The 12,617-nt window shown below is 35.3% G+C and overlaps 1 protein-coding gene and 1 pseudogene across 1 annotated transcript; one reads left to right on the forward strand and one right to left on the reverse strand.

Moving 5' to 3' along the window:
* LOC149054356 (ATP-binding cassette sub-family G member 1-like) overlaps positions 1-12,617 on the reverse strand; it is a 46,910-nt pseudogene that overhangs the window by 10,788 nt on the left and 23,505 nt on the right.
* LOC149054357 (uncharacterized) lies at positions 501-1,907 on the forward strand. The gene has a single exon (XM_089230275.1). It carries the CDS (start codon positions 501-503, stop codon positions 1,905-1,907), a length of 1,407 nt encoding a protein of 468 aa, XP_089086401.1.

Here is a 12,617-nt window from a genome sequence, read left to right on the forward strand (position 1 = left end):
TAACAAAAAACATCATATACTCAGAAGTCTTATAAAATTCATATTTTAATTCTTTTTTTTTCTTTAATAAATTTTAATAAATCTTTAATAAATTTTCTTTAATAAATCTTTATCAACCATAAATTATTTCTTTTTTATCAGTATTTATTTTTATCATTTATAACGCTAGAAACCGTTTTTTATATTTACTAGCCGATCACAATAAACAATAATATTTGAATAAAAAATTCTACATATCATGGTCCGAAGGCAAAATAAACAACCAATCACGGGCTGTGACGGGTCGGCTAGTATATAATATAAATATACATTTATATTTATAGTCTGTATGTATTTATGACTCCGACTGCAAAATCTGTGGTGACACCCGCCCGTCAGTACCGGAAATGAACACATTTCTATTGTCTTATTTATCTCTAAACCTTTGATATCTGGATAAGATTTTATTTAAGTTTACCCCCGCGTTCTGTCAACTATTTGTTCTTGTATCTTGCCTTTGTATGGATAGTGCAGGGAAACGGGAAACTCGTCCACCCGATCGACTGCTCGACGCTCTATTGAACTCTAACAAGATCAAAACAGTTCCCGCAACCATGACCAACACGGTCACTACTTCGAACCCACCGATCATAACGCCACCTACGGTAACCATGTCAGCTCCATCGATGCCTGGTAACCCTTCGGCTAATCATCAACCCAAAGCATCATCCTCAGAAAAACCTGGATCGGATCCGGATGTTCAGGCAATGCTCAGGCAGGTGATGACCGATCTTGCCAAAAACCATGCCCAGACTACATCAAAAATTGAGAAACTACATCTAGGAACTGAAGAAAAATTTACTCAGTGTCTTAATCAATACCAACTCACAGATACTCGTCTGGCAAAATTGGAAGACGACAACGTAGAGCTCAGAGCTCAAGGTCTCCAACAATCCACTACCAATAGTAATGTGTCCGGTCGACTTACAACACTCGAAGATGATATTGTACACATGAGGAATGACATATCCCGGTTAGTTGATCAATATCGGGTATCTAACAATCCGGATTTATCACACATTTTGAAACCGACACCTCTGTCATCCACCTCAGCTGAAAATTGTTCTGTCAATTATAATACATCATCGATACCTCCGGCGTTTCCATCGGTAAACCAACCAGCTGGCAACTTGACGATGTTCGATTTAGCGCGATCATCTTTTCTTGGGCCTCAAGAACGTTTTCAAGATGCCGTGGCTGAATTTTCCGGACAAATTAGAGTTCTTCATCCAGAAAAGTTCATTACGCAAGTTGATGCCTATTTCGAAAGTGTACTCGTATCACCTGCTCAACAACTCATATCTGCTCAACGTCGCTTAGTCGGAGATGCACAAGTCTGGTATGAGTCACTGATCCCATCGCCCCGATCATATGCTGAATTCCGTCAATCATTCCGCCAACATTTTTGGTCTTCAGCCACCCAACGCAAGGCCCGGAATGAAGTTTTCCGCCTCTATCAGTATACCCGATACGATGGTTTAGCCACCCACGCTATGAAATGGATTGCTGGGGCAAAGTATCTATCTCCGCCTATTGAACAAGCTGACCTTGTGTCTACCATCATTCAACATTACCCCACGCCACTAGGAATGGCTATCCGTGGTCGAGGCCCTCGTGCTACAAACGAGTTGCTATCGGTATTAAAAGAATTTGAGGAGTCTGCCTCATTTTGTGAACGACGTCGTGAGGAGAACAATACCCGACCACCCTTTCAACACCAGACCGATGTAAATCAACAGCCCCGACACAATTTCCGACGAGACAATAATAACCGGTATCAACCTCGCACACCAGTTCAGGAAAGTGCCGTACCTCGACCAGTGACCCAGATTAATGTCTCGGGAAACGCCGACGAGGCTCGTGCGTAAGTACGTCACGTCACGAAGCCTCCATATCCAATACTATGCGTACCGTTCCACCTCCTGTTGTCGTGGATAGGGACCAGCCAAACGGAAAACGACCTGGACTACCGATCACTATTTTCATTAAACAGTTTAACGCCTTGCTTGACTCAGGTGCCGCCATCTCCGCCATTTCCGAAGAAATATTTGCGAACATCAAACGAAGCATTCCGGAAGGAGAATGTTTGTCGATTTTACCAGTCACCGGAGTGACAATATCGACTGCTGTTCGAGGTCGTAGTCGAAAAGTTACAACACAGGTCCTCATACCATTTTCCGTTTCCGGGCATATCACTGACTGTATCTGCCTTGTTGTTCCTCACCTTGCAACCTCGATCATACTAGGAGATGACTGGTTAACCCAGAATCAGGTCTGTCTTGATTACTCAACACGGATGTCATCTTTGATGACAAAAGATGGGGACTTGATGTACCATTTCGGTTACTCAAGAAGAATCAGTAAATCCGATAAATGCGTTCTTCACTATGTCGATATCCCCAGAAGACTGTGTTCGAACAGTCTCCGAACATTGGATATCTAGTGTTGAAATGATATATCAACAACTGCACTCATCGAACAGTCACAACGTCGTGGCTAGTCTACAGATAACACCCAATGATGATCTATAACCATTCGGCAACATAACGGACCATCTTTCAAACGTTATAGTACCCTCTTCTGAACAATTTGAGAAAATGTTGGACCTTTTTCATGAGTATCATCAAATTTTTCGGACACGACCCGGCTTGAATTCGTTATACACCTGTCGTTTCAACACCACAGAAGATGTACCATTCAAAGTACGTCCATATCCAGTGCCTTTCGCTCGTCGTCCCGCCGTTGAAAAAGAACTGGCCCGTATGCTTAACTGGGGGGTGATTGAGAGGTGTTCATCACCCTACAGTAATCCAATAGTATGTGTTGGTAAAGCAGATGGCACAGTCCGGCTCTGTCTCGATGCTCGGAGAGTGAACAAGATTATCTTACCGATGCGTGATTCGTCGCCCCCACTCGATGAGTTACTTGCACGTTTTGGCGGAAAAGCGATGTTTTCCAGTATCGATTTCACAGCTGGGTATTGGCAAGTTTCGTTACACCGCGATGTTAGGAAGTACACTGCTTTTGTGTATGATGGTCGAACGTACCAGTTCTGTGTAGTACCATTTGGACTCAATATCTCGAATACCGCGTTCCAACAGGCTTTGGAATCGGTGCTCTCCAATCAAATAGAAGTTGACGTAGATGAGGCGCTCGATGACCTTCACATATACGTCGATGATGTGCTCGTGTCTTCGACATCATTTGATGACCACCTATGTCGTCTTCTACTTTTATTCAAAAAGATTGCTGTCTCTGGAATGACTTTAAAATTCAGCAAATGTAAATTTTTCCGGGGCAAAATCAAGTTCTTGGGCCACATCATCACACCTTCAGGAATGTCTATGGACCCTTCCAAACTCCAAGCTGTTCACGATTTTCCAGTGCCACGCAACAAAAAGGACCTTCAGTCATTCATAGGGTTCTGCAATTTTTATAGGAAATTCGCCGACCATCACGAGTCTTTTATTGGTCCACTCATTAACCTTTTGAAAAAGGGGGTTCCGTGGCGGTTCACAGAAAACGATCTATCCAATTTTAATTCTGTCAAATCAGTATTTACTGAACGTTTCCTTGCTCACCCTGATTTCAATTCTGACTTTTATTTACAAACTGATGCAAGTAACCTCGGACTCGGAGCTGAATTGTTTCAAATCAATGCTTCCTCTGAGAGACAAACGATTGGGTTTGCGAGTCGAACGTTGAACTCCGCAGAAGAGAATTATACTGTAACTGAGCTAGAGCTCTTATCTATCGTTTTTGCGTGTAATAAGTTCCGGGTGTTCATTCTTGGTTACCCCATTCATGTGTTGACTGACCATCAAGCACTTATATTTTTGTTCCGGTGTAGGCTTCGAAACGCACGTCTTACTCGTTGGACGCTTGTGCTTCAAGAGTTTAATCTAAGGATTCGACATATCAGCGGACCTAGTAATATAACCGATGTTCTATCTCGCAATCCTATCGGCCGTGATACAACCGCTGGGCAGTATCGTTCACCGTACATTTTCATAACCACTCCCAGTAAGTTGTTTTCTGAGCACCAATCCCATATTCAAGCTTTCAATCATATATTGTCCGAACAACGAAGGGATGAAAGGATCGGGAAAGTTATTGATGCTTTATCTGAGAGCTCGTTGGTGTTGACTGCATGTATAGGGACATCTTATTCTATCGCCGACATCTCTCCTCCGATAAGTGGTTAGTCTGCGTCCCTCTGCATCGAGTTGATGAGCTTATTATCAAGTTTCATATACACTTCGGACATGTCGGTCCGAAGAAATGCATTTCAGCAATCCGGGATGTGTGTTTCTTTCGTGGTCTGAGTACGAACGTCCGCAGGATTGTCAAAAGTTGTGACCTCTGTCAACGTGCGAAGTTTTCGACAGTACGGACAGAGGGCGAAATGCAAAATGTGTTAGCCACCACACCTCTTCAACGTGTCTGTGTTGATCTCTATGGTCCCTTGCCACCTGGATGGAACCATGTAAAATATATTTTTGTCGTCCTCGATTGTTTCTCACGATTCGTTAGATTGTTCCCAATCAAACGATCTACCGCCGTTGTCGTGACTAATCGTATGATTAACGATTATGTTGCCATCCACGGTACTCCAAAGACCGTTGTCTCCGACCATAGTGTCCAGTTTGTCAGCCGAGTATGGCAGGCTCGTCTTACAGCCATTAGCGCGTCTGTAACTACTACTAGTGTGTACCACCCCCAAAGTAACCCGGCTGAGAGGGTTATGCGAGAATTAGGTAGAATTTTTCGGACCTATTGTCACCAGGCTCATACTGAATGGCCCCGTTATGTCAAATATATTGAGTGGGTTCTAAATCATACTGTGCATGAGGCGACCGGTTTTACCCCTAGTGAGATTTTTCTGAAAGAAGATCGATATAGTCCGATTTATGAAGCCGTAGAGTGCCCCCCAAAACCCGCAGATGACTATACAGTCAAGCTGCCGAAGTTCAACGAATCAAATCTGAAGAACGCCGCATTCGCCATAATCGTCAGGGGAAACCCACAAAATTTTCTATAGGAGATGAAGTCCTAGTTCGTACCCATCACTCCTCCTCTGCCGTTGACCGACAGATTAAAAAAATTTTTATGTTGTATGAAGGTCCATACAATATTATCGAAGTCAAAAACCATAACGCGTATGTATTAAACGACCCTGTAACGAATCAGGTACGAGGAACATTTAACGTGATCTTCCTCCGAAAGTATGTCCGTCTTAACACCACAATAGCACAATAATGTTGGTATGAAGGATAAGGTCCACCATACCAATGTACCTCCGAGAAACCCGGAAAACGACCACTATACCATAATAATATAAAATATTTACAATTTCTCCCTTTTCGTGTGCAGAAGCATCCCTCGGCAAGCCCGCGGTACACTTCTACAGGGGGGTCTCTGTAACGTTCGAAATTATATATCAGTACAGTGCTGGTCAAGTTATAATGTTCCCTCCTGTAGATCAGTGTCGAGACGATAACACCGCCGCACTACATCGGTAGCCTCCCACCGCCGCGTCGACGGGGAACAATACTCGATGCGAGAGCAAAGGTTGCAATTAAATAAACTAATGAATATTGGCCAATGTTTTTTTCTCTCCTCTTCACTTTTTCGTGTCACCGTTTCCAACGCGCACACACGCGGAATCAGTTCCGCGTAAATTTACCGTATAAAGTAATATACACCACAATATGGAGTAAATTATCCAGATCATTTCTGGTACGCCCTGGGGCGTGTGTATCCAAGATGGGTCGGAGTACGTGAGTACAAAAAATTGAAAATAAATATTAAACTCAAGAATAATAAAAATATATTATCACACCTTGGCCGGTATTCATTATTATCATGCATGTATTTTTATTTAAATATTATATTATATTATTCTCTATTACTACCATTGTAATGTATATATTATGTGTGGTAGCCCGAGGCGTACCGCAACCGTAGAATATGGTACATAAGTAAAATAAAAAAAATAAAAATAAAAAATAAAATAAAAATAAAAATAATATATATAAGTAACAAATAATAATCAATTACTTATACTTATGCCGTGGTCGGACGCCCGTGGTATGGCCGATACACTATTATTATTTTTATTCCTTTGCATGATGTGTCAAGTCACAGTCGATGACATTAATTAATGTATTTATTAGTAATTTACTAATATTGTTTTATTATCTTTTATTGCTTAACTTATTTTTTCACAAACAAAGTTTTTATGCCGCAAGGCTTTTCTTTGTTTATAAATTCATATTATCACTTTACTCTTGAAATATACGTAACGATCATATAGAACAAAATTGTGTTATACATTACATTATTATAAAAAAAAGAAAGAAATCCAGAGTACTCTGACTTCGGTCTCGGGCTCTGGTTGGCGACCTTATATATATATATACAACTGGTTGTCACATAACACCACATAGAACTGACCATTCAAATATATAAATATGTGAGATGTTATACGGTCCTACCCAAAGATATACACATATATGTTGATGACATATTGATTGCGTCACAAACTTTCACTGAACATATTCGAAACATTCAATGGTTGTTCGACAAAATTTTGAATGCATATTTAACGCTCAAATATTGCAAATGTAGGTTCGCTAAATCCAGAATAAAATTCTTAGGTCACTATATCTCAGACGGGGGGTTTTCTATAGATCCCGAAAAGACTCAAGCAATCAGCGAATTTCCAGAGCCCCGAAACTGGAAAGACTTACAGTCATTTATAGGATTCTGTAATTTTTATAGGAAATTTTCACATAATCATTCAACGTTATTAGTACCACTTGCTCGTTTATTGAAAAAAGGAGTCCCCTGGGAATTTGGACAATCCGAAAGAACGATTTTTCAAGAGATTAAAAATGTATTCAGTAAACAGGTCTCCCTAACGCATCCCGATTTTAATAAAACGTTTCGCTTCTATCTTAGGGCTCGGTGCCGAGCTTTTTCAAGTCGATCATAACAATGTACGACACACAATTTCTTTCGCGAGCCGAACCCTTATTGCTGCCGAAAAGAATTATACGATCTCTGAGTTAGAATTATTAGGCATCGTGTTTGCTTGTCAGAAATTCAGGGTATATATATTAGGGTATCCGATAGAGCTGTACACCGATCATCAAGCGTTGACATTTCTCTTTACGTGTAAGCTACGAAATGCACGGTTGTCCAGGTAGACACTTTTGCTACAAGAATATAACTTAAAAATTCGTCATTGCCCAGGTAAAGAAAACCCTGTAGATACACTGTCTCAAAACCCAGTTGGACGTGATGACGTCAACGACAACAGACAACCAGTAATTTTATCTATGATGATACCACCCACTTTACCCAGCTCTCTAACACAAATTCTATACCAAATGTCAAACGAGCAGAAACGAGACGATAAATTGCTAAAAATTCGAGATAATCTCAACGGTAATAATTGTTTGAGTAAGCAACTGTCGAAATATTACCTACTACATAATGATATCTTGTTTGTACGAAAGTCCGATCATAGTGCTTCGCCGTGGTCTATTTATACACCAAAACATTTAGAGAGAACTCTAATTATTGCGTTTCACGACTATTACGGGCACCCTGGGTCGTTAAAACTGCACATGCACTTCGTAAACATATTTATTTTGGACGTTTTTTCAGAACGGTCCGCGAAGTAGTACGTGCCTGCGACATATGTCAACGTAGTAAAGTAATTAACTACAATCCCGAGGGCGAGATGGTGTCGGTGTTAGCCAGAGATAAACTAGATCGCGTATTAGTAGATATATATGGTCCGTTACCGACAGGACAATGTCGATATACCTATATCCCCGTAGTACTCGATAACTTTACTCGATTCGTTAAACTTTTCCCGTTGTGCAAAGCAACCGCGAAAGCATGTATAAGGAAAATACTAACCAACTATATACCCACGTACGGATAACCAACAACTATTATTTCTGACCATGGTAAACAATTTACGAGTAAAATCTGGCAACAATCGTTATGTAAACTTGGTGTCCAGCCGTATATGACCAGTGTGTATCACCCACAGTCCAACCCCGCGGAGAGGGTTATGCGTGAAATAGGGCGGTTATTCAGAACATATTGCTACAATAGACATCAGAGTTGGCCTAAATACGTAGGATATGTTGAATGGGTGTTAAATAACGTGAGACATGAATCAACACACTCTACACCAGCCGAATTATTTTTAAATATGACGGGGAAAAGTCCATTGGTTGATATCATAGATTTTTCACCAAGTTCAATCATAAGTAATATCGACCGAATAACCATCGGGAATACGTAACCGTAATGCATATACAGTCATTCACCCAGAGTTGAGATTGACTCGTGGGACGTTTAACTGCATCCATCTAAAAAAGTATAATCCACCCCAAGACAAATGAATATGATAATAGAGATAGTAAAGTTGGAATTTCTGCATGTTAAAAAAAAAAAAAAAAAAAATGTATTATGTATCAAAGATAAAACAAAGAAAAGAAATTACTCGGATAGGCAACTGAAAGTTGAAAGAAACTATACATTGATTAAATCTAAATTCTTAACAGGGATAATTTCACATTATTTTTGGGACAGATTATGCGCATGGTACTCTTACAAATCTGTCAGGGGGTTCTGTAACGTGACTAAATTATCCCCGGGTACAGATTGAAGCCGGTATATATTATGGGTCGGATATATGATATAATAATGTTACGATGATATGTGCCACAATGTAAAGTCCGGACAGATAAGGCGTACCCAGACCCGATCACGCACACGCACGATAAAAGAAAAATAAATATGTCATAACGCACTCTTATTATATATATATAAGTAGTATAGATGTACCATTCCTGCCACACTTTTATTTTATCAATAAAAGATCACAAAGAAAACAATGTACAAAAAGATCAGACAATTGAAATGCAATAATTACTATAAGTTTTTCGCAAAACTTATAATATTAATAATTAAAAATTGAAATGCAATATTTCCCCAAAAATATTTTTCACAAAACTTATGAAATTAATAATTAAAAATTGAATTGCAATAATTATTAAAATATTTTTTATTTTTTTTTACAAAACTTATGACATTAATAATTAAAATTGAAATACAATAATTATTAAAAAGAAATTGAATACCTTTGTTAAAGGAATTGAAATGTATAATAAAACAATGGATATGATATATATATATATATAACAAAAGATTTTAATAAATTACAAGAAAATGAAATGCAAAATGAAATAGAAAAATCAATATTAAATAATAAAATATTTGTTAAGTTTTGTAAATATGAATACTATATTACTAATAATAAAAATATTAAAATCATGAAATATAATCTAAATGCAATTCCTATTAAAGGAAATATTATAATCGTCGATAATGGACACAATATTTCTGGAAATGGAAAGCCGTATGCTTCTAAAATACTAGAATCACCAACTTGGCTCGAAATTTGTAAGATAGCTAATGATTTAATAATTACAACAGGTACTTTTTTATTCAAATATCTTCATGATATTTGTGTTTTTCAAGATTTAGGAAATATTAAAATTTGTTGTCTTGGCATGGGAGGTACAGATTCCGATCACAAATTGCTTAGAATATAACTAAATAATCATCATTTTTTTAATAGAAATATTTCTATTAAAAATATCTTAATATATTATATTTAAATAAATTTTTTATAATTGTCAATAAATTCTAAACATAAATGTCCACATATAGGAGGATCATTATAGTTTTGAAACTTGTTATTGTTATACCACAGATTATCATCACCTAAATAATTTAAAATTTCAGGAGGAGGAGTACTCGAAAATGAATCAAAATATATTTTATAATTTTTTATTCTTTTCCATGCAACCCAATGAGAACCGTTTTGAGTAGAATTATTTAAATTAAATATCCCACATTCATTTAACCAAGGTTTTTCAGGTAATTCATTTATCATGAAACAACCTCTAAAATTTTTTATATTATTTCCAAATTTTATTATATCAAAATTACTTAACGGTTCGATATTTATATTTTTTACTTTACTCCAAAAAGTTGTATATCAACCTGGATAATTTTTAATGTTTTTTCTAAATATTGATATATCGAAATTAATCATTTTTTCGATTTTTTTTTTTTATTTGTCTTCAATCCAGAACCTTTATTTTTTTCCATTTCTTTATTGTGTCGAATTATTTCCTCTTCTTTTTTTTCTTATGTTTACTATCTTTATAACTATCATACAATGCAATTAAAGCTGGAGTAGCTACTGCTGCAGCTTCTAGAAAAGGTAAAATTAATGGTAAAAATCCACCTTTAATTTGCTTCGGTGTAATCTCCAACCTTACTCCAGAATTTTTTTTCTTGGCATTTTTTAATTTATCTATTTGATTTTGATCTAAATAATATTTATTTTCTCCTTTATATATTTTATCACTAGCAATATGAATTGTTGCATTAGAATTTTTTTTATGAGCTTCAGCCAACTTTTTTTTATGGTTTTCAGTTAATTTAAAATGCATTTTATTATACAAAATATTTATTTAAAAATATTAAATTTTATTCAAATATTAAATTAATTCCTAAATATCTTTTTGTTTTCATTACATTTGCAGTTGTCAAAGCAGCAATTTTTTCATTCAAAGAACTATCAGAAGCATAAAATCTTTCCATTGCTTTTTGTTGTAAATTTTTATTAGCGATATGTCTTGTTTTAGTATCTTTATGATCTTTATAAAAATAATCATGTTCTCTTGCATATTCGTCTAACTTGTTAATCGGGGGAATATTTTCATCTAAATTTGTAAATGGTCCTAGATAATTATATCCAGGCCAATGTATCGGAGGTAATTTTGAACAATTTAAAAAATCATTAAAAAACCCTGAACCTTTTATAATATCCTTTGGTAAATGTGAAATATACGACATTAAGTATTCTACACCTTTAACGGGAATATAAATTATCTTTTCTATTTTTTTAATACAAAAATTAAGAATTTCAAGTTTTTCATCATGATAAGTGTTTTTTCCCGATCTTTTTGCAGATGATATAACATGTAGTCTGTCAATTAATTGTTTAATATTATATTCTAACTTATTTGTTGTTTCTTTTGGTAAATTTAACAAAGATTGTAGTAAATATTCAACACCTTTTTTGGGAGTATCAATCAGTGTTTCCATGTTTCGTTTAAACAAATGAACAATACCAAGTTTTTCATTATGAAAACCATAATTTCCCGCTATTTCTTCTGCTAATATAAAATATAGTCTGTCAATTATTTTTATTATATTATTGATATAAATAAATTCAATAGGATTATTTGTATATTTTATTAAACCTTCTCCTTTGGGTAAACTTTGTGATTCTTTCAGTGTTGGTGATTTATCTTTTTTTGATGTTTTTGGTTTACTTTCTTTAGTTTTTGTTGATGTTAGTTTAATTTTTTCCCAAATAGGTTTAATCATTTCATTATATTTAGCACTTCCACTTGATTTAAGTTTTCCTGTGTTAATATCATTATTTTGGTATATTGAATCTGTTTCAATTAATATTTTTTCATAATTTTCAAAATCTTCCTTTGTATAAAATTCTGGTTTTGTAACATCTGTATGAGTTAATAATCTCCACATACCTGGGGTTAGTATATGTTTTTTTCCATTTAAAATTATATCATCAAAGTCAAATATTATAGGGTATTTTCCGATCATGAATTCATCATTTTTACTTATATGATATATTCCAAATGGATTAACACTTTTAGCTTCATTTGGTAAAGTTGGTAAATATTTTTGCGCATTTTCACCTAATATTATTATATTTTTAGGCATAGGAGATTTATTTGTTGTTATTCGTGGAGAACTTTTAGGTGTTTTCATATTATCTTGATCTTCTGTTAGTCGTAATAATTCTGGATTACGAGGTTTATAAGGAGTAGGTATTATCATCTTTTGAATATCATTATCGGTTTTAATAGCAACCTCTTTAACGTCATTAACAGATGATTCAACATTTGATAAGGCTTTTAATATTGGTTCATAATGTTTTACTTTTTCTTCTGATGTATATTTATCGTTTAAAACTGTTTTTCTATAGTTATTTTGTAAAATTTTTTTAAGATTAATTATTTGTATATATTGTCCCTGAATAGGGGACGCGTTATTGTTGTCACCTTCATCTTCATCTTTTTTTATTAAATTTAAATTTTTTTCGGATTGTTCTAAATCTGATTTTTTAAAAGTTTTTTGTAAATTTTGTCTAAGATGAATTAATTGTTTCATTTTTTCTGTTTCGTTTTCTAAGTTATTTCCGACCTTGGAATTGTTTTGGTCTTCAAATGTTATATTTTTTTTAATTTTATTTTTTAATTCATTTTGAATTTGTTTGATATCCATTTATTACATAATAAATAATTTTCATCGTTCATCAATACTTAAAATATCATTACCTTTATTGTCATAGATAAAATTTTTTATTATGTCTATTGTTATGAAACCATATGTTTTTATTTTATTTTTTTTATCATATGTTTTACAATAAGTTCTAAAAATGT

This window comes from Diuraphis noxia, unplaced genomic scaffold (genome assembly GCF_037042655.1).
Source record: "Diuraphis noxia isolate RWA-SAM2 unplaced genomic scaffold, SU_Dnox_SAM2 contig0007, whole genome shotgun sequence".
Lineage (NCBI taxonomy): Eukaryota > Metazoa > Arthropoda > Insecta > Hemiptera > Aphididae > Diuraphis > Diuraphis noxia.